The 23562-nt window shown below is 42.4% G+C and overlaps 1 protein-coding gene across 5 annotated transcripts in view; it reads left to right on the forward strand.

The window, feature by feature from the left end:
* Positions 1–23562, forward strand: part of LOC136832175 (nonsense-mediated mRNA decay factor SMG8-like) — a 169974-nt gene that overhangs the window by 132176 nt on the left and 14236 nt on the right. For all 5 annotated transcript variants that reach the window (XM_067092946.1, XM_067092940.1, XM_067092930.1 and 2 more), the window contains one exon: positions 16435–16590. In XM_067092946.1, coding sequence (XP_066949047.1) covers positions 16435–16590 — 156 coding nt within the window. The remainder of the gene's footprint in view (positions 1–16434; positions 16591–23562) is intronic.

The raw sequence follows: 23562 nt of genomic DNA on the forward strand, positions 1-23562 counted from the left end.
TTCTGATAAGGTTCCCAGGAGACTGTCATCATCCCTAGGGACCAAGCTCAGTCGTCTCTCCTGCGCACTCTGACGGAGTGGCAGGCAGACAACACAAAGTTGACTCCTTTCAAGGGCAGCTTTACCATGTTTGCCCTGGGAGACAACTTACCAACTCCCCTGTTTGAACAAAGTCGCCTGGCTACGGCCCGAGCGTGCTTTTGATGGTAACCCGTTACCACAGCTAAGGGAAACAGACCCCACTTCCCTGGTGTTCCCAGGAAGTGATGAGTTCTGGATGGATGCTCCGTCCACCTTCACGGTCGGGAAGTTGGACCCCTCTGTGCTTCCTCACAGTTTAGTGAGGAGCTCCCCAAGCTGCCGGAATCTTTGCTGAAGGCGGAGTTTGATGCCCGGACTAAGTTAGCCCGGTCCCTGAACTCCGTCTGCCTCACGGAAGCCACTGCCGCCTCCCTGCGCCGGACGAGCCATTTTTCCAGGTCTTGGCTAAGTCCCTGTTAGCTGGCTTTCAGTCTGACCTGTTTGAATTCATCATGGCCAGACTGGAATGCAGGAAGTTTATCTTCGCGATGCTACTATCCGTCACGAGCCTAACAAGCTCGTAAAGAGCTCGATCTGGGGACCTAACCTCTTCCCAGAAGAAGAGGTTACAAACGTCATGGCGGAGGCTACAAGGGCCAACCAGAGTCTCGCGCTCGCTGGGGCATCTCCACCTACAAGCGCAAGACCCCAGAATCTGGCGGGCCCCAGACGAGAGGAGGCAAACGGTTTAGGAGACATAAGAGGCCCCACCAGCAGGCGGTAGTCCAAGCCGTCCCAGTCTCGGCAGTGGCACAGCCCTCCACTTCAAAGGCTCACCCCCAACAATATGTGCTGGTCCAACCAGCTCATTCCCTTGCTGCGCCCTCGTATGTTACTTCACCAGCATACAACCCCACCTAAGAGGGGCCGGGTTACTTTCACGGCCTTAACAGAATCGCAAAGGGGGAAGAGGCAGGGCCCTCACAGAGGGAAGCCCAACACCACCCCAAGAGGAAAACCTGGACGTGGTAGAGGGAATAAACCCGCTCCCTCCCACTGAGAGAAACACAGGTAGGTGGTCGCCTCTATTGGTTCAGGGACCAATGGACCTTCAGCCCTTGGGCACACAGCATTGTGTCCAAAGGTCTAGGATGGAGCTGGATCAAGGAACCTCCTCCTCTAACAGGTTTTACCAGCCACCCTCATCAATCCTACAGGATTATGTGGCAGAATTGCTCAACAAACGAGCAATAAAGAAAGTAAGGCACCTAAAAGTTTCAAGGCAGGTTATTCACTGTTCCCAAAAAGACTCAGATCAGCAAAGAGTGATCCTGGATCTGTCGCGTCTAAATCTCTACATAAAATGCGACAAATTTCGCATGCTTACAATAGCTCAGGTACGGACTCTACTTCGCGTGGAGCCGTCACCACCTCCATCGATCTTTCAGACGCTTATTATCACGCCCCGGTTGCGCGGAACTTCTCTCAGTTCCTCGGTTTCAGACTCGGGAATCAAGCCTACTCCTTCAGGGTCATGCCCTTCGGGTCTAAAACATTGCGCCCAGGGTATTCACCAAGCTGGCGGACACGGTAGTTCAACAACTCCGGTCCCGAGGGATATCCCTAGCAGCATACCTGGACGATTGGATAATTTGGGCACCAACAGTTCTGGAGTGTCAGAAGGCTACGTCCATAGTCATCAACTTCCTGGAGTCGTTAGGTTTTCAGCTGAACAGAGAGAAGTCCCGCCTGACTCCGAGTCCCGGTTTCAGTGGCTGGGCCTCCAGTGGGATCTGTCTGCTCACACGTTATCTCTCCCGCCTCCCAAGAGGAAGGAGATAGCATCTCTCACCAGAAAATTTCTCAAAAATCAATCGGCATCCCGCCGATCCCAAGAAAGGGTCCTTGGGTCCCTTCAATTTGCCTCAGTGACAGACCTGCTCTTAAAAGCGAAACTAAAAGACATAAACAGAGTGTGGCGGAGTCGAGCCAATGTCAAGCTCAGAGACAAGGTCTCCTCCATCCCTCGAATCTTAAAAACAAGACTGCGGCCTTGGACCACAGTCAGAGGCCTGTCCAAGTCAGTTCCGCTTCAATTTCCCCCTCCGGCACTAGTTGTCCACACAGACGCTTCCCTAAGCGGCTGGGGGGGGATATTCACCAAAACAAAAAGTACAAGGAACGTGGTCCACAATGTTTCAGCAGTTCCATATAAACACCCTGGAAGCTATGGCGGTCTTTCTAACTCTAAAGAAAATCCGGCCCCCCAACCGGATTCATATCAGGTTGGTATTGACAGCGCAGTGGTAGTTCATTGCATCAACAGGGGCGGCTCCAAATCAGGTCGAGTAAACCAAGTAATGGTTGCTATCTTCTCCCTGGCGAACAAGCACGGCTGGCACCTGTCAGCCACCCACCTAGCGGGGTACGGAACGTGGTGGCGGATTCCCTGTCCAGGACTACCCGTTGGAGACGGAGTGGTCCCTGGACGTGGAATCTTTCAAATGGATTTGCCGCCGGTTCCTGGTCTCCAAGTGGATCTGTTCGCGACGGAGAGCAACTTCAAGCTCCCCTGTTATGTGGCCCCAACCTGGACCTCAGGCGACGCCACGGACGCAATGACAATAGATTGGAACAATTGGGAGAAAATTTATCTGTTTCCTCCAATAAATTTACTGTTGAAAGTATTACACAAACTCAGGACATTCAAAGGTCAACCAGCCCTAGTAGCCCCCTATTGGCCAAGAGCAATTGGTTCCCTCTTCTTCAGGAACTGGGATTGCGGAGTCTTCGGATTCCCAAGCCCATACTGACCCAGACAGTACAAACCAAGACTGTGTCAGCTTCTCAAGAATTCAGAATGCCCTAGTTTTATGGACTTTATAAAATTTGCAGCCCAAAAAGGAGCAAACATTGACCCTGTCAACACTCTATTTTTGAATCAGATAAAAGAGATTCTACTCTTAGACAGTATGACTCAGCAGTCAAAAAGTTAGCCTCCTTCCTAAAAGCATCTGAAGCCAAAATCATGACGACTAATTTAGGAGTTTCTTTCTTTAGATCACTGTTTGAAAAGGCCTTGCTCCGCCACTATTACCACAGTCAAGTCAGCCCTGAAGAAAGTATTTCTTATACGGCTTTAAAATCGACCTTACAGATTCCTATTTTTCATCCATCCCCAGAGCATGCGCTCGTCTGAGACCCGTATCACGCCCACATTCTGTTACGTGGTTTCTCAATGACGTCCTTAAGTTAGCATCAGAGATGGATAACTTTCATTGCTCTTATCAGGATCTGTTAAGGAAGACTTTATTTTTGATTAGCTTGGCTTCAGGTGCTAGAATCTCAGAGCTGTCGGCTCTCACTAGAGGTGATAATTTTGTGAACTTCCTCCCTTCCTGGAGAGGTCCTCCTTTCCCCTGACCCTAGATTTTTAGCTAAAAACGAAGACCCACAAGACAGGTGGTCTCCTTGGAAGGTGGTGCCCCTTCCACAAGACCAGTCTTTATGTCCAGTTTATACACTTAAATCTTACCTTTTAAGAACTCCACAGAGTAAGTCGGGTCCTCTTTTTATCAGGGAGAAAGGTGGTACTCTTTCACTGAATGCTATAAGACAACAAATTCTGTATTTTATTAAACAGGCCAACCCAGATTCAGTTCCTAAGGTTCATGATATTCGAGCAGTTGCTACTTCCATTAATTACTTTCATAATATGGATTTCTCAGAATTGTCTAAATACACGGGTTGGAAATCACCTCTAGTGTTTAAACGCCACTATTTAAAATCGCTCAAGCCCTGAAATTTTCTACCATAGCTGTGGGAAGTGTCATCTCCCCACCTTAACTAATCATATCCTTATCCTTTCCTTTCCCCGCCCACCTGCCTCATTTACTTGTCTGCTTATCCTCCTGGTTGATCATGCCTCACTGCCTTGCTCCTCATATTGATGTATCTTGTCTCTGTTGATGGAAACTGTAATCTGACATGTTATGATTGTATTTTCTTGTGGGGTACTGGGCAGTTTTATTTTGCTCCATGTACCCCAGATATATGTATATGCACTGTGTATTTTATTTGCCAATTGATCTTGTCTCTTACGTGTTTAGCTTAAGTTTACGTGTGTAGTTTTAAGATTATATTACCATTTATTTGTATGCACCATTGTTCCTATCCAATTTCATGTAATATTGTACTTTTTTAATGATTTTTGGGGAACCCTTCCCCGTTGTGCTGGGGACCTCCCTAATCTTTCATAGTATTAAGTTTTAATGTGCCTTAGGATTTAGTGTTTTTCTTACATGTTAGAGATTCCTCATTAAAACTGCTTGATTAAAATTATTTTGTAAATTTTGTTTTTCTTCAGATTACCTTTTTTCCTCGTAGTTTGCAGCCTTGGCATGATTCTCTATCACTATTTCACCGGCTGACACGGGACTGGACTCAGAAAAGGGATTTTGACAAAGGAAAAATCTATTTCTGAGGAAGGTCCGTGTCACCCGGTGACCCTCCCTGACTCACCTAGTGGCTCCCCCTTTTTCTTGCACATGCCAAGTCTGGGGTTAGTGCTAGCATGGAATGAGGTAGGTGGCGCTGGTGTCGCCGTCCTGGCGGGTGTTTGGTGTAGGGGCTGTAACGGCTCACCGCTCTGTTCCGGGGTTTTGATAGGGAGAGATCTTTCGAGTAAGTCTCCGTGGTAGTGGTATTTCACTCACCCCTTCGTTATACCGACGTCTTCCTAGAAGACGCTCGACTGGGGTAGTAACCCAGCTTTCCTGAAAGCTCTTTTTTCTCTGGTATATCTAGCATATTATACCTAGAAATTCGTGCTGTAATGGAATTTCACCGGGTGACACAGGACCTTCTCAGAAATAGATTTTCCTTTGTCAAAATCCTTTTATATATAGTTATTTATATATATATATATATATATATATATATATATATATATATATATATATATATATATATATATATATTGTTAAGTGATATAGGGTCTTGATTATTGATCATATTGTATTATTCAATTTACGTAATTTTATGGCCCTGCAAACCAAGATTACATATTATTCTAAAAACCTGCCATTTTTCTTTTGCAAAAGTTAACCTCAAAGACAGTCTTCTTGGACAATTAAAGGTCGCCAGTTAAGGGTAATTAGCCTTAACAAGAATATTTGAGATGAATTTGATTTTAAACGCAACGGTTCTTCCAAACATTGCGACGCGAGGCATACAAAAAGCATCTGAGATTTAATTGATTTTGCTTAATGAAAAATCCTTTTTTATTTTACTGGAATAATGGGTTGAAGCTAAAATATAATAATTTGGCTTAATAGAGAGACTTGTAAACACATATACCCTAAGTGGTGGCTGAAGGAAAAAAACAAAGAAAAAATGTGAAATACAGAAAAGTACTAGTCAATCGACGTGCTTCAACAAGAATCGGACTTACCAAATTTTAAATGTCATAGAAAGTCGCCGCAAACGAGGGACCATCAACAGGAGTCGTATTCTGGCAGTCTTCCCAATTCACTAATTAAGATGATAATATTTCAGGAGTAAAAGTAATAAAGAATTGAATATCAAGGCACGCATCAGCGCCACCCTGGTTCAGTGTTGTGAATTTCTGCAAACTTGATTCGTTCCGCCAGATTTAATTGTATATTTCTTAAATAATTTGGCAATCCGACCTTGACAAAGGCATCGTGAATGCATAGAATAAAGCTTAGGGGATAACTAGGGGTCATTGAGCATAAACCCTCTCTGAGGCTTAGGTCCCTGAATGCCCTAGCATATTTTGTTTATAAACTTTCCAGCCTATGCTCATGCCATTTGTCTACTGAGGTGATTCTTACAGGGTGAATTGCTAGCTCTAAATTGAGTGGGCAGAGATTTCTCTAAATTCAATTGACTAATATTCAGCCTTCTAAATACATGGAGAGCGAACAGCAGTAATATATATATACAGTAGAACCTGGTTTTCAAATAATTTTTTTCCAGAAGTTAGATTTCAAGAGATTGATTGAGGGGTCAAGGTGAGTTAATTTCTGTAATAAGAAATAACTGAAAATGGATTAATCCATTTTGAACCACAGTCATTACCCCAACCTTGCCTTTTATACAAAACTTACAGAAATTACATAGTTCAGACAAGTTGAATAACTTCTCTTTATCAGAAGCATTTTATACATTTTTAAATGCATACTGTATCAAAAAATTATTCTTCATTTTAAAATGTCTTTCTTAAACTGATAGAAAGAGCATTTCACTGCTAGGTAGCCTATAGGAAATACCAGAATGAAATTCAAAATACACATTAGTTGAAACCTTCAAACTGTTAATAATGATAAGTGTTAGTTGCAAATTGATATTATCACATTGATTTTAATAATACAGTATTTATAACAACATAATAAAACCTGTTATCATAAAACCAGAAAAATAATTTCAAGATAAGTTTTGGCAGATGGAAAAAAACTGGTCTATTGCCATTTATTGTATGGGCCTTTTACATAAACATGTTGCCTGCACTTATGGTAAAACTTTTTTACAGAGTCTAATTTGGAAAAGGTAAAAATCACTGTAAACATCTTTCAGTAAATATTTACTGAAAGATGTTTTAGATGCATCGGGTACAATTCCAGTAGACTATTTTTGTTTGAAATTTACCATGGAATGTATTGAATGTTTATAAATTTTAAGATTATAATCACCAGGATATTTTTGGTGCTTTTTTTATTCTGCCAAACAGTTATCAACCAGAGAAAAAAAAATACATTTTTCTTAATTTTATGATAACATTTTGACTGATAAAGAATTTGCTGCTTATAAATACTGTATTATTAATTTAATGTGTTATAATCTGGTTTGTTTTTCAACATTTCAGCAGCAAATGTTAAATTGGGCTTTAAATGCTTTTAAATAAGCATGGGAACAACACCAACAAGCAACTAGAGCGGCAGCCACACACAAACCCTTTTTTCTAAAACATCATATGATTAACAGTGATTCTGGTTTGTTGTTTGAATCAAAAATAAAATTTACTCAACATTCATGTTGAATTCTGATACATTGTCCTCAAGTAATTGAAAATACTGGGTTCTACTGTATATATATATATATATATATATATATATATATAATACATTCATAATACTGAACACACAATTTTATATAGATAATATATATATTTTTTATTTTGGTACTAATATGTAACTAAAAGGAATGCAGGTGAACATTTTTTTTTTGCATAAAATGAAATTATATACAAAACCAATAAATACAGATATATAAAAACTTGTAATAAATATAAAATTAAATATAAAATCAATGCAGAATACTCACTCGTAATCCTGACTCTTCGTTCTATTTTTGTTTTCTCCCTTCTCCATTGAAGAGTGTTGCATTTTTTCCTTTCGACATGAAAACGAGGTACAGGTGGAGGAGGAGACGTACTTGTTTTTTTAACTGCAGATGGGCGCCATTCGGCAGTCCGCACGCGCCCTCCAGTGTCCCTGGGTAGGCACACTCCAAATACAGTATGACCGCGGTGTGGTATTTGCGGTCCAACTCCCGATCCTGCAAAAGTGCTACCTTGCAGGTGCAACAGACTCTTTTGGTGTCTCTTCTTCTGCCATTCATATGGCACACATAAATTTGCACTGTTTTTTTACGCCCTTCTAGGGGGCTCCAGTGTGTGATCCCCTGCCTGCAACCGACACACAGGGTCCACTACCGACGGGACATTGGAATGTAGGTGTGGCGGCAGCAGGGACAGGGACAGCTCCAGGGGGGCGGCATCAGCAGGGGCGGCATCATCAAGGGTAGCGGCAGCAGCCAAGGCGGCATCATCAGGGCGGCGTCGGCAGGAGCAGGATGACCAAGGTTGGCCCTCCTAGCGACATCTGCCCTATCCTCTTGGGGCAGATCTGGAGCTCGGGGCAGGGGAGCGGTGTTGGAAGGCCACTCCTCAGGATTAACGTTTATGAGGGCATTCCCAGCCACCTCGAAAAACTGGATGTGGGACAAGCTCTAGGTGTCTGAATTGTACCCACAGTAGAGGATGTTGGCATTCTGGAGGGCCAACTGAAGGAGGTGTTTGAGGAGCTTCTGTGTCCACCTCCTGGTTCTCCTGGCAAAGGGATAATACTGGATGAGTTGATCAAAGAGATCAACTCCTCCCATGTTTTATTGTGAGTGCCCAATGACAGTAGGCCATTGGACACGAAACTCCTCATACGTAAATTTCGTCCCTGCTGGCGTGTCTTCTTCTGCTGAACGACCTCTTCTTGGATGGGCTCATGACTGGTCGTAATCATGAGGTGAGTTATGAGTCAGACCCTCTTCCAACAGATGTTCTGAAGACATCTCCCTTCCGCCGCCACTCTGTCTCTCCTCTTGCCAGATGTTGCGGTTAATGAACCTCTTGAGGACATTGGGGCCCCACGCACCAAGAAGGGGTACCACTGGCGTGCACACCTGCATCATACAGTTCCTGGGCCAGGGCTAACGAGTTATAATAATTATCCATAAACAGGTGTATCCCTGGTTACGGAAACGATCCACAAGACTTGAAAACAGTGCCACGCAGCGTGAGAAGACCCCAGAATACACAGAGAAGTCAAAAGGACGTATCCAGTGTTGATTCCGTAATAAAAATAACTATCACACCATATTTCTTTGGCTTCTTGGGGTTGTACACTTTTATGCTTAGAGCGCCCTTTGTATGGCATCATCCCCTCATCCAAAGAAAGGTTCTTGGAAGGAACCACGAGAAACTGGCACCGTTCACGAATGTACTCCAACATTGGGCGGACTAAGATGAGGCGATCTGGGTTATTCCGGGGTATGGCCCTTCGGTTGAAGGCATTGAAATACATGTCCAACGCCAGGAAACTATCACAGGGCATAATGCCGGGCACATTGGGCGTACTTAAACAAAAATTCTGCCTCCAATATTGCCTGACATCGGTAGCAGGCATCATTCCAAAGAAGATGTGGAGCCCCAAAAAATGCGCCATGTCCGTGAGGTTGCAGCTCCGCCATCGATACGACAATCTGCCGTCTCTACAACGAGGTATTCCAGCAATTCCTGCGTAAGGAAGAGGTGAATGAACCCCAGTGCAGTGAGAGGCACAGGGACGGTCAGTCCAGGTGCTGCCGTGAATGGATGCATATTAGGTGGGGTGGGGTCCTCCAACCACCCCTCATCACTTTCGGATGAACGGCCTTCACCTAAACTGCTGCGACATTGCGACCTTCTACGGGCCCATGTGTGGGCACGACTTCACACCCCCCCCCACTGGCCCATCTCCCTCACTTTCACCATCACTTTCTGTCTCGTCCCCACCAGCCACAATCAGTGCCGCCTCCTCCTCCTCAGACTCTCCCTCATAAGCACTGAAACCACTGAACTCAAGTTCACTTTCATGCTGTGGCTCTCGTACAGACACTGGGGGCAAATACTCGTCATCACTGACATTGGGCGTGATGTTATCGTCACTAGATGACCAACTGCTATCAAAATGAGGACTTTCCACCTGCTCTCGATTGAGCTCCAACAAGTACTCATTAATGTCCTTTTGTTGAGGCCTCCCAATGAACTACGAATGCCCCTCAGGACACCCGATGTTTCCTAGGGTTGTAAAAGGCACAGGAGTGCGGTCCTTGGTCCCCTTTCAGCCACACGTGGCCATACAACACGGCGTTGAAAAGCTGGGTCACCTTGGGTACTTGGTCCCTCTCCAGCATCCAAATCTAAAACTCGCCTCACACGCTCACTACCGACAGGCAATACGTGCCTTTCACGGTCCTGACGATGTTGGGACATCTCTGCAATCGTCCTACTGCGTCACAAATACTCTAACACTTGAACAAGTTCGGCAAAACACGAATGCGTTGAGAAATCGCTCTCCGACGATGCGTCGCTGATGCTTCTAGTGCGAGAAGAAAGAAATTCGCGCATGCGCAGCTGGGTCACGCTTGTAAACAAAACAACAGCATGATCCATGAACTCCCAGCATCCCTCAAGGTGCATGATTTAAAATTTTTCGCAAACTAGGCCTATAACTATTTTTCCGCGAATATTTAAAAAAAACTTTTTGTAGTCAACGTATTTTATGTCCACTCAGCACCCGACAGACAATTTTTGTCAACGTAAAATACGTCCAGTCTGCTCCATTTTACATTTTGCGTGTTCTCATGACTGCCTAGTATCCGAGGAGTTAGCCCGTGAGGTTTTTCAAAAATCTTGATCGATTCTAGGTCTTGGCATCGTTCTGGCCTCTATTTCAGTGCCAGCATAGCTAGGTTTATGTGTCACCCTTCTTTGTGGCAAAACTTCAAGAAAAAGTAAATAACATGATTCAAAATGAAGATTAAGATACAAGACAATAGTCCTAAACCGCATGAGTTGCAGCCAAGTAGATCGGCTCAAGTTATGGCAGTGTATAGGCGCCATCCAGGCTAGAGTCAAAAAGAGTAATCCACGCCAACACAGCATTCTTTGTCAGTGTTCACGAAGATGACTCAGAAAAGATTCTTAATTCAGAGAACAGGACAGTTTTTGCAAATGAAGAGTTTGAGGTAATAGACCCCCCAGAATATAATTCCATGAAAACTGTTTCAAAAGTAGCAAAATGGGAAAAGACGCTACAATGGTAGAATACATGAAAGAACGACCTTAAAGACAGTATCAAGAGGAAAACGAATGGGCTGCAGTGGATGAGGTGATAAAATCCAAAACAATTCTTAAGTTCCATGAAAATAAAGTTTGAAACACCGAAGATGGCAAAGAGAGCCATAGAAAGAATTGTTTGTAGCCTACCAATACATTCCAAGTGAACACATTGAAGAGGATATATTTGTAAATTTGTCATTTTGCTACAGATGCTGCTCTTATGAGCATCTGCTTAAGGAATGCCCTAAAGATAATATATATAAAATATGCTCTGAATGTTCATCACATGATCATACATACAGAGAATGTAAAGAAAATACAAAAAAATGTGTTAACCTTAAACGCCCGAGCCTCTATTTACAAAAACGTCTCCCGTATGCGGCGTTTGCAGAGTTATGCGCCAAACGGAAAAAAGTTTTTCAAAAAATCACAGCACGCTTAGTTTTTAAGCTTAAGAGTTCATTTTGGCTCCTTTTTTGTCATTGCCTGAGGTTCAGTATGCAACCATCAGAAATGAAAAAAAATATTAATTATATAAATATTGAAATATATGATAGCACCAAAAAAAATTTTTCATATATAATTTTATACAAATCGCGCTGTGAGCAAAACGAGTTAAAGTTAACGGGTTATTTTGTTTTTTTGTATTGTACACTAAATTGCGATGATTTTGGTATATAACAAATTTAAAACGATCAAAGCAACACAGAGAAAATATTATCACAAAATGATGCATGAATTAAAATGTTTCTGAATTGAAAAATTTTTTTTTTTAAAAATTCACCATAAATCAAAATATTGTGCTAGAGACTTCCCATTTGTTGAAAAATGAAGCTAATTTATTGAATATTACTAGACTAAGTGTTTTAGCTTACAATTGCAGTTTTTCAAGACCATTTGGTTGAGTTAAAGTTGATGAAAGTCGATTTTTTCTATTTATCGTGATTTATATGAAAATATTTCAAAACTGATAAAAGCTACAACCATGAGTTATTTTCTGTTGTATTGTACATGAAATTGCGCACATTTTCATATATAAAACTTTATGTAACGCCTAATATAAAATGGTGAAAATATTACGACAACATGATAAAGAATTTCTGAGATGTTGGCCGAGTTACATGCGCAGAGACGTAAGGAAAATGTTTTTCAAAAATTCACCATAAATTGAAATATTATGCTAGAGACTTCCAATTTATTGCAAAATGAAGGTAAACGATTGAATATTACTAGAATGTAAGAGTTTTAGCTTACAATTGCATTTTTTACCATTTTGGTCGAAATTAAAGTTGACCAAAGGTTGAAAAATTTTGATTTATGTGAAAATATTTCAAAACTGATAGAAGCTACAACCATGAGCTATTTTCTGTTGTATTCTACATGAAATTGCACACATTTTCATATATAAAAGTTTATGTAATGACTAATATAAAATGATGCAAACATTACGACAAGCGTGTGAAAGAATTTCTGAGATGTTTGGCGAGTTACTCCTAAGACGTAAGGAAAAATTTTTTTTTTTTCAGAAATTCACCATAAATCGAAATATTGTGCTAGAGACTTCCAGTTTGTTGCAAAATGAAGGTACATGATTGAATATTACTAGAATGTAAGAGTTTTAGCTTATAATTGCGTTTTTGACCATTTTGGTCGAGTTAAAGTTGACTGAAGGTTGAAATTTTGGCAGTTATCGTGATTTATATGAAAATATTTCAAAACTGATAAAAGCTACAACCATGAGTTATTTTCTGTTGTATTCTATATGAAATTGCGCACATTTCCATATATAAAACTTTATGTAACGACTAATATAAACGAAGCAAACATTACGACAACGCGTTTAAAGAATTTCTGGCGTGGACGAAGGAAAAAGTTTTTTTCAAAAATTCACCATAAATCGAAATATTGTGCTAGAGACTTCCAATTGGTTGCAAAATTAAGGTAAATGATTGAATATTACTAGAATGTAAGAGTTTTAGCTTACAATTGCGTTTTTTTACCATTTCGGTCGAGTCAAAGTTGACAGAAGGTTGAAATTTTGGCAGTTATCGTGGTTTATATGAAAATGAGTTATCGTGGTTTATATGAAAATATTTCCAAACTGATAAAAGCTACAACCATGGGTTGTATTTTGCTGTATTTTTACATGAAATTGCACACATTTTCATATATAAAACTTTATGTAACATTAATATAGAACAGTGCAAAAATTACGACAAAATGTTTTAAAGAATTTCTGAAATTTTCCCGAGTTATTTATAACGAGTGGCGTAAGAAAAAGTTTTTTCAAAAATTCACCATAAATCGAAATATTGTGCTAGAGACTTCCAATTTGTTGTAAAATGAAGGTACATGATTGAATATTACTAGAATGTAAGAGTTTTAGCTTACAATTGCGTTTTTTTACCATTTCGGTCGAGTCAAAGTTGACAGAAGGTTGAAATTTTGGCAGTTATCGTGGTTTATATGAAAATCAGTTATCGTGGTTTATATGAAAATATTTCCAAACTGATAAAAGCTACAACCATGGGTTGTATTTTGCTGTATTTTACATGAAATTGCACACATTTTCATATATAAAACTTTATGTAACGGCTAATATAGAACAGTGCAAAATTATGACAAAATGACGGAAGAATTTCTGAAATTTTTCATGGCCGAGTTACTGCACGGGCATAAGAAAAAGTTTTTTCAAAAATTCACCATAAATCGAAATATTGTGCTAGAGACTTCCAATTTGTTGTAAAATGAAGGTACATGATTGAATATTACTAGAATGTAAGAGTTTTAGCTTACAATTGCGTTTTTCGACCATTTCTGGTCGAGTCAAAGTTGACTGAAGGTTGAAATTTTTGTAGTCGACGTGACGGTATGTCCACTTGGCAGCCAACAGACAATTTTAGTCGACGTATGATATGTCCAGTAGGCGTTTAAGGGTTAACTGCAATCAACAACATAGAACTTTGCAGTTTGCCGAAATGTCCAGTGAGAAAGGCCCTAATAAAAAGAAAATTCAAGAGATCAAGCAAACAGAAATGCAACATCCATTACAAGCAACATTACAAGTTACACCAAAGTTACAGCCACTAATACAGGAAATTGCCAGACTAATGCAAACAACATCCAAAATAATATAAGTAGAATACAAGAAGAGACAAGAATCACGATAATAACAAATTTAGCAATAAAACTGGGGCTAAAAGAAGGATTCTACCCCCTCAGTAATAAACAGCTATTAGCAGATAACAATTTACCTACAATACACTTCTCTAAAGAAACAATAAACATGATAGCAAGTACCATGGAAAGGAATAAAAGACAAGAAAACCATACAAGCAAAGCAGAAGATTTACAAGCAACTCAGGATATACAATATTATATGCAAGACTGCACGATATGAAGAAAACACAGCAGAGAGCTCAGAAGACGACTCATCAGATGAAGACTTTACACTGAATTGAGCCCAGTTAGGACTCGAACTCACCAATCCATCCTCAGGACGCATAAGTAATTTGCAAGAAACGCAGCATCAATTAACAGAAGAAATACAAGCCTCACTACCAAGCTTCTCAGGTTTCTCCAACTCTCCCATCTTACAAAATCCACAGGATCAACTTCAGCATCAAAAGTACTACGCCAGTAGCTAATAACACCAGAAAACGGAAAAGTGAAAGAAAAAGAACAAAATTACTAGACCACTGTACTCGAATGGACCCAACTCTACGAAGAATTAAAATAATTCAGCACAACATGAAATCCTGGAAAACAAAGAAATTTGAATTATACAGTATATATAGAGAAGAAGACCCTGACATAATATTAATCAATGAGCATGGTATGAAACGAAATGAAACTCTGAAAATGTTTGGATATAATACATATACGCAAAACTTTGCTGATCCCTTTGCAGGAATTGCAATAGCAATCAAGAGTAATATTAGACATAAGATAATAGACGATTTCCAAGACGACTTTTTAGCAGTCCAAATTCAAACTAACAAAGGACCAATAGTGATCGCTACAGCTTACAAGCCGCCAAGAAGACATTATTTCCCACTTCCGGATGTCATGAAGTTAATGAACAGGAGAGAACCAACCTACCTCATTGCGGATCTAAATGCCAGACACCAAATATTTGGATATAGGCACTCTAATTACACAGGACAAGAAATAGTCAGATTAATAAATAATAAGTATATCATACACTTAGGACCTGATTTTGATACCTTTGTAGCAAATAACAGAAAAGGAAAGCCAGTTATAATATTGGGAAATAAAATTCTCCTGGATATTGCCGTTACAAGAGGACCAGCAACCTCCTCCGATCATATACCAATAGTAATTACATTGTCAACCAATCCAATAATGATTCCATCCTTAGAAATACCAAATATAAAAAGAGCAAGTTGGGAAAGCTTCAAAAATGAAATAGAAGGAAAAATGAGTAGACAACCAAGAATAAATTCAAATGAAATAGAAATAACAAAAGAAATAGTAGATGGTGAGCTTAAAGAATGGTACAGAAATATAGAGGAAGCAATAAAAAATCATATACCCATAACTAAATACACCACACTTCCACATGCTATTAGTAGTGATAAGTTGAAATTGATACAATAAATTACAACAACATCCAAAACACAGTGCTTATAGCAGGGTGGAACAACATATTAATGAGAAGATATGTGTCATTACAAGAACAGTTAGTACAAGAAAACTCAAGATTATATCATGAAAATTGGGAAGACCTAATAAAAAACACAGAAATACAGTACAATAACCCAAAACAATTTTGGAACTCCGTTGCAAGACTGATGGGAAGCAAAACTAACACTTCACCATACATAAAGCGTGGGAATGAGAAAATATATGATGACAAAGAGAAGGAAGTACTGCACAAGGCCTATTACTACTCTAATACAATTCTCCATGCATTTTAATAATTTACTTAAATTTTTATCCATTTATTTATTTGTTGATTTTTTTTACTAAGTGGTCTCTTCTTTCTGTACAGTATTTCCCATTACTTCCTGTTGCTTCTTTCTAATGGACACCATATTCTTTGGAAGCTTGAATTTCGAGTCAGTGGCCCCTGTGGGCTTATTCCATATGAATAGGGCTCATCTTCTGAATAATAATAATAATAATAATAATAATAATAATAATAATAATAATAATAATAATAATAATAATAATGTGTCTACTTGGTACGTAGGGCATCAAGATTTGCCTCAATAATAGTAATAATAATAATAATAATAATTATACTTGTATGTCCAGAAACACCTTAGGGTGGACAGCCAAGAGCATTTAGGTATGATTGTGGGCAAGGACCAGAAATGAACTTGAGAAGGAACTTTGTCAATTCAGAAAAGGATGTTTGAATACAGGAAAGGGTAAGATATATATAACAACAGGATGTAACATACAGAGAAAAACCAATGGAGTTTTAAGATTACCATATTCCTTGTCATTAGGGTCAGACAAGAGAGATATGAGATCATTAGACAAAATTTGCTTTGCAGGCTAGCAGTTTTCTTCCTCACTAAGGATTTGGGTTATTATGTGTTAATGGTTTTTACTTCGTATGAATGCAAGTGTCTTAAACTTGTTTTCTTTTCAGGATTAATCAAGAGACATAAAAGGTATGGTTAGGTAATGGTGTGTACCCAATTTGTCTTCATTGTTTATATTATCCAATCGAGTAATTGCATTTCAAATTATTTTTATTTCAGGAATTTGTGATCAGCCTGGATTTCTATCTGGAACAAATTTCCTCCTCCCATGGGATGTGACAGTGAAAATAGAGGACCGAGATAAATGGCCAGCTATTGCAGATACTCTTGGAAAGAAGGCTCTGTTACTCAAAAATAAGAAAAATAGGGCTGGAGGTAAGGTCTGAAATAAAGTACTGTACATGTACTGACATGACTTATAATCTATAGTACTGTATAAGGCATGGTGTAAAAATGATGCAGTAATGATACGGTGTTAGTGGGAACTTAGCCAAGGCAAGTTTTGAGAATTTACTTACCATAGAATAAGAAAGATAAGTAAAATGTAATGTGTGCCACTCCTTGCCAAAGTCTTTGGGGCAGACAAATTGAGAAAGTAGGTAGGATAGCAAAGTGGTTGAGTAAAGATGTAAAAATGCAAAAGATAGAAAGGGACAAATTGTAGTTAAAGTTAAAGAGGTACTTGAACAATGAAGGCAGTACAGTATTTTGAAAACCTTCTGGATGAAGAAAATGGGTTAAACCAGTGGACACTGGCATAATAGATGAACTAATAGAGAACATAACAGGTGAAGGGGTTACAAAGGTCCTCAGGAAGATGAAACTGAAAAAGCTCTAGGACCATGTCGGGTAACAAGTGACTTAATAAAAGTAGTAGTATAGCTGGTCGTTCATAAGGTTGCTAGAACATATGAATACCTGATAAAGGAAGATATGGGACCTGCAGAGTTGAAAAATGAAAGGGAGTCTCATTCCCTTTCTTAGATGTTAGGGAGGTGAGCGTTTGCATTATCAGTAATGGATTTGCTAGAAAAAAATTGATTTTTTCCAGTTAAGATGAAACCACTATGCCTTTCATATGTGGAGTATTCTACAGTGCATGCTCTGGACCAGCTTCAAACTGACTAACAAGGATGGTAACGTGGTGGAGATAGGGGAGGGAGGGAGTTACCCACTCTCTCCATTGTATGACCCCATGGTAGCAGTTCTTTTGGGCCATAGCTTGACATCCTCCCATCCATCAACTTAAGGGTGACCCCTTCAGTGGGACAGGTGGGGGCTTGTGTGGGGGAAGAGCCTTTGGGTGCTGAGAGGCCCTTGCTCCCAAGGGGTCTAATTGCTGACCTGGAATAGCAATTACAAGAAATTATTTTTTTTTATACATGGGCTTAATAATCTCAAAGAGGTTACCTAGGCATCAATTTTGCCTACCATCTCATCCTCGGAGAGGACTGTATGTTCCACTCTGAAGGTGAGATCTTTGGTAAGATTACCATGGCCAGAGTTATCTCATGGTGTTTTGGCTGAGGTGTAACTCTTATCTGTGGGTCAGGAGGGTCTCTTGCAGCCAGTAGATTGTACAAGCTGGTGGTCCATGAGCTTGCTCCCAAATTGTGTGAAAACCTAATAAAGAAAAATTTGGACTCAAAAGAGTAGGAAAAGAAACTTACAGCATTGGTATACAAAAGAAAAGGGGATGCCCTGTAATATGGAAATTATAGAAGAATAAGTCTGTTTAACCCTTAAAGGACAGGCTAATTATATATCATGCAGCCCCCCCAGACCAGGCAAACTTTAAGGTTGGCCAGTTTAAGAAAAAACACATCAATGGAAAGCAGAAGATATGCAAATGCACATGGTGTAAAAAAGGGATTTTGACAAAGGAAAAATCTATTTCTGAGGGAGGCCCTGTGTCACCCGGCGAAATTCCATACTAACACGAATTTCTGGGTATAAATATTGCTAAATATACCAGAGAAAAATGCTTTCAGGAATGCTGGAGTTACTACCCCCAGATCGAGCGTCTTCTATAATGAAGACGTCGGTATAAGCAAGGGTGAGTGAAGGAATCACAACCACAGAACCACACTCGAAAGATATCCCAATGGCAAACCCCTCGGAAGAGCAGAGAGCCGTACCAGCTCCCACACTCACCCGCCCGCCAAGCGGCGACCCCAGCACCATCTGAACTCATTCCAGGCTAGCACCACCCCCAGGCTTGGCATGCCCAAACCGGGGGGGAAAACCAGACACTGGGAGGGTCGCCCGGTGACACAGGGCCTCCCTCAGAAATAGATTTTTCCTTTGTCAAAATCCCTTTTCTGAGCTCGTCCCTGTGTCACCCGGCAAAAGAGTAACAGAGAATCATGCCAAGACTGCAAAGACACAAAAATAAAGAGGAGGTGAAAATGAATAAAAGCAAATGCTATGCAAAACTAGATTTAATATGAAAAATTCAAAACAATTAACAGTGTATCAGATCACAGGTAAGTACAGGTGAAATGAATACCATAACACAATACAATGCAATGACAAGAATAATATAATTTACTCAACACAAAGGAGAGGTACAGAAAGCATAATGCAAAACAAACAAGGTACCTCTTAGGCTAAATCTAAACAACAGCATGGCAAAAGCATATACACCAAGACATTCTTAAGGTTAACAATACTAGTATCAATAATGAGGAGCTAGGCAGTGAGGCATGATTGATCCAGGAGAACAGGCAGAGAAATAAATGAGGTAGGCGGGCGGGGGGGTGAAAGGATAAGGACTAAGGGTAAATTAAGGTGGGGGAATGACACTCCCCACAGCCACTGCAGAAAATTTCAGAGCTTCGAGTGATTTTAGATAGTGGCGTTTAAACACTAGAGGTGATTTCCATCCCGTGTACTTGGTAAGTTCAGCAAAATCCATATTATGAAAATAATTGGTAGAAGTAGCCACCGCACGGATATCATGAGCCTTAGGCACTGAATCCGGGTTAGCTTGTTTAATGAAATACAGAATTTGCTGTCTTATAGCTTTCAACGAAAGAGTTCCACGTTTTTCCCTGATAAAAAGAGGACCAGATGTACACTGAGAAGTTCTTTGTAAGTAAGCCCTTAAGATATGGACTGGACATAAGGATTGGTCTTGTGGAAGAGGCACCACCTTCCAAGGAGACCATCTGTCCTGAGGGTCTTCATTTTTCACTAGGAACGTATGATCAGGGGAAAGGAGAACTTCTCCCGACGGGAGGAAATCAATGTGATCGACACCTCTGGAGAGAGCGGACAGCTCTGAGATTCTGGCACCTGAAGCTAAACTAATCAGAATAAGGTCTTCCTTAACAGATCCAGATAAGAGCACTGAGAATTATTAATATCTGAGACAAGCTTCAGAACGTCGTTAAGGAACCAGGTAACAGAATGTGGGCGTGTTATGGCCTCAGACGGGCGCATGCTCTAGGGATGGAAGAAAAGTATGAATCTGTTAGGTCAAGCTTGAAGCCATATAAGAACACCTTCTTCAAAGCTGATTTAGCTGTAGTAATAGTGGCCGGAGCCAGGCCTTTTTCAAACAAAGACCTAAAGAAGGTAACCGCTAGGTTAGTAGTCATAGTTTGAGCTTCAGATGCCTTCAAAAAGGATGCTAGTTTTTTGACTGCGGAATCATATTGTCTGAGAGTAGAATCTCGCTTATCAGATTCCAGAAACAGAGTGTTAACGGGTCAATGTTTGCTCCCTTCTGTGCGGCAAACTTTTGAAGTCCATAAAGCCAGTGCATTCTGGACTTTTGAGGAAGCTGACACAGTCTTGGTTTGTACTACTTGAGTCAGTTTGGGTCTGGGTATCTGATGACACCGCAACTTGAGCTCCAGGAGAAGGGGGAACCAGTTGCTCTTCGGCCAATAGGAGGCTACCAAGGCTACCCGACCCTTGAATGACCTGAGTTTGTGCAGGACTTTCAACAGCATGTTTATTGGGGGAAACAAGTAGATTCTCTTCCAACTGATCCAATCTATAGACATTGCGTCCGTGGCATAGGCATGGGGATCCAGATTGGGAGCCACATAACAGGGAAGTTTGTGATTGCTCTCCGTGGCGAACAGATCCACTTGGAGTCCCGGAACCCGGCGGCGGATCCAGTTGAATGATTCCCCGTCCAGGGACCATTCCATCTCCAACGGAGTTAGTCTGGACAGAGAATCTGCCACCACGTTCCGCACTCCCGCTAGGTGGGTGGCTGACAGATGCCAGCCGTGCTTGTTCGTCAGAGAGAAGATGGCAAACATCACTTGATTTACGCGACTTGATTTGGAGCCGCCCCTGTTTATGCAATGAACCACCACGGCGCTGCCTAACACCAACCTGATGTGAATCTGGCCGGAGGGGCGAAGTTTCTTTAGGGTTAGAAACACTGCCATAGCTTCCAAGGTGTTTATATGGAACTGACGGAACATTGTAGACCAAGTCCCTTGTACTTTTTGTTTTGGTGAGTATCCTCCCAGCCGCTAATGAAGCGTCTGTGTGGATTACCAGAGCTGGGGGGGAACTGAAGTGGGACAGACTTCGAAAGACCCTGGACTGAGGACCATGGGCGCAGAAGCCTTTTCTTCAGGATTTGTGGGATTGAAGAGACTCTGTCTCTGAGCCTGACATTGGCTCGTCTCCGCCACACTCTGTTTATGTCTTTTGATCTCGCTTTTAAGAGCAGGTTTGTCACTGAAGCAAACTGAAGAGAGCCGAGAATCCTCTCTTGAGTCCGGCGGGAGGCTACTTTGCCTATTAGAAACTTTCTGGTAGCAGCAGCTATTTCCTTCCGCTGCCAGCGGAAGGGATAGCTTGTCGAGGTTAGGTCCCATTGAGACCCAGCCATTGAAACCGAGACTCGGGGAGTCAGGTGGGACTTCTCCTGTTCAATTGGAAGGGAGAGAAGTTCAAATAACCGGACGTGATAGTAAGTGTCTGAAAGATCGATAGAGGTGGTGACGGTTCCACGCGGCATTAGAGTCATTTTGAGCAACTGTAAGCATGCGAAACTTGTCGCATTGTATGTAGAGATTTAGACGCGACAGATCTAGAATCACTCTTTGCTGGCCGGAATCTTTCTTGGGGACAGTGAACAGCCTGCCTTGAAACTTGAGGTGCCTCACTTTCTTTATTGCTCTCTTGTTGAGTAGCTCCGTCACAAAGTCCTGTAGGGCTTTGGAGGAAGGCTGGTAAAACCTGGTCAGGGGAGGGGGGCCCTTGATCCAGCTCCAACCCAGACCTTTGGACACAATGCTGTGTGCCTAAGGACTGAAGGACCACTGGTCTCTGAACCAGTATAGGCGTCCACCTACCTGACTGGTCTCAGTGGGAGGAAGCAGGTTTGTTTCTTCTACCGCGGCCACTTTTCCCCGGAGACGGATGCAGCCTTGCCTCTGAAAGGGGGCTCGACCCTACCCCCTTGCGCTCCTATTAAGGCCGTGAAAGACCCCACGGCCTTCATAGGTAGGGGTTGTACACCGGCGAGGAGACATACGAGGGCGCAGCAAGGGATTGGGCTGGTTGAACCAGCACATACTGTTGGGGTTGGGCCTTGAGGTGGACGGGGTTGGCTCACCGCCGAGACCGAACTGCCTGAACAACCGCCTGATGTTGTGGTCTCCTGTGCTTCCTGTAACGTTTCCCAGGCCTATTCTGGGAACCGCCAAACTCAGAGGTCTTCCGCTTAAAGGCGGAGATACCCCACCGGGAGCTCAGACTCTGGTTGGCCCTGGTTGCTTTGCCCAGGACACTGGAGACTTCATCTTCTGGGAAAAGGTTGTCTCCCCAGAAAGAACTCTTCATGAGTCTGTTAGGCTCATGACGAATGGTGGCATCAGCAAAGATGAACTCACGGCAGTTCATCTTTTGCTACCATGAAGTCGTACAGGTCTGACTGGAACCCTGCTAACAGGGATTTAGTCAGAACCTGAAACAGTGGCTCCTCTGCAAAGGAGACGGCGGTCGCTTCTGACAGGCACAGCGAAGTTCAAAGACCCGGCTCAACCAACACCGTGCCTCGAACTCAGCCTTCAGGAGAGCTTCTGTAAGCTTAGGAAGCTGCTCGCTGAACTGGTTTGACGCCAATCTGCGTCAATTTACCGACAGTAAATGTGGACGGGCGTCTTTCCAGAACTCGTCACCCCTGGGAAGATCAGAGACGTGGGTCTGATTCCGAGCTGAGGCAAGGGTTTGCCTTCCAAGCAAGCCTGAGCGGTTGCGATAGCAACCTTGTTCAGGCAGGAGTGGGCAGCCTATCACCGAGAGAAAACATGGTGAAGTTGCCCTTGAAGGGGGTCAACCGTGTTCTCCGCCTGCCACTCGGTAAAGGTGCGCAAAGAGAGCAGATTGCGCCTGATCCCTAGGGAAGATCACCGTCTCTAGGGACCTTGTCTGAGCGTACCCAGGCTTCCTCCGTCAGCCTAACGAAGCCTGGGTAGGGGGGCAAGAGATCAGCCGGGAAGAACTCCAGTTCTTCTAGACGTCTGGTACCTAGACCTTCAATGGTCAAGGTGTCTTCATGCCGGATAGCACGAAGAGCAAAACGCCATGGGTTCCTTACGTCAAAAGGAGGGAGGGCAGCAGTGTCAGGGATCTGATAGTGCACTCCGGCCCCACCGGAGCGCGCCATATCAGCGATCAGAGTCTCCTGACTCTGAAGCCTCTCAGTAATCTTACTGAGCTTAGCCTCTACCTCCATAGAGAACCTCTGCAACAACATTCCCAAGCAAACGCCTCCAGGTCAAAGGCAGGCTGGCGAGGAGGGCTGGGCTTGGCCGCCCTCTTACTCGCTCCTTTGCCCGGGGTACTCGGCACCCTTTGCCTCCCAGAAGCCAAAGGGCCAGCACCCTTTGGCTTCGACGGGGAAAGGAGATGCCTTCCGTGAAGACGAGGATTTATAGCCTTCGCCTTCAACGACAATCTTCAACTTGGGGACAGTAGACTGAGCTCTGTCCCCAAGATAGAAGATTTAGTGAAGCCCTGAAAAGAAGAGGATGATGAAGGAGGGGAATCAAAGAGGGCGCCCGCCCCACTGCCTCACGTACCTCACTACCTACCCCTGGTCCTGCTCGGTGAGCATCGGCTCGAGGTCCAGGTCGAGCGCGGCGACGTCTTCAGAAACATCCGTGTAGAGGGGGTCCTCTTGCAGGGGCTGGGTCGCGGCCCGGATCTGCTCGATGATAGGTGCGGCCACGTCAGATGGTACGGCCGCGCAGCGATCCGGGCGCCGGGTAAAGCAGGTCCTCAGCTTTTCATCGAGGACGTAAGGCTTCCGACGGAACATTCCTCCCGAACCCAGCCACCCAGGCGTGGAGAGACTCAAGGCCTCTTTCT

This window comes from Macrobrachium rosenbergii, chromosome 4, assembly GCF_040412425.1.
Source record: "Macrobrachium rosenbergii isolate ZJJX-2024 chromosome 4, ASM4041242v1, whole genome shotgun sequence".
NCBI classification, from domain to species: Eukaryota; Metazoa; Arthropoda; class Malacostraca; order Decapoda; family Palaemonidae; genus Macrobrachium; species Macrobrachium rosenbergii.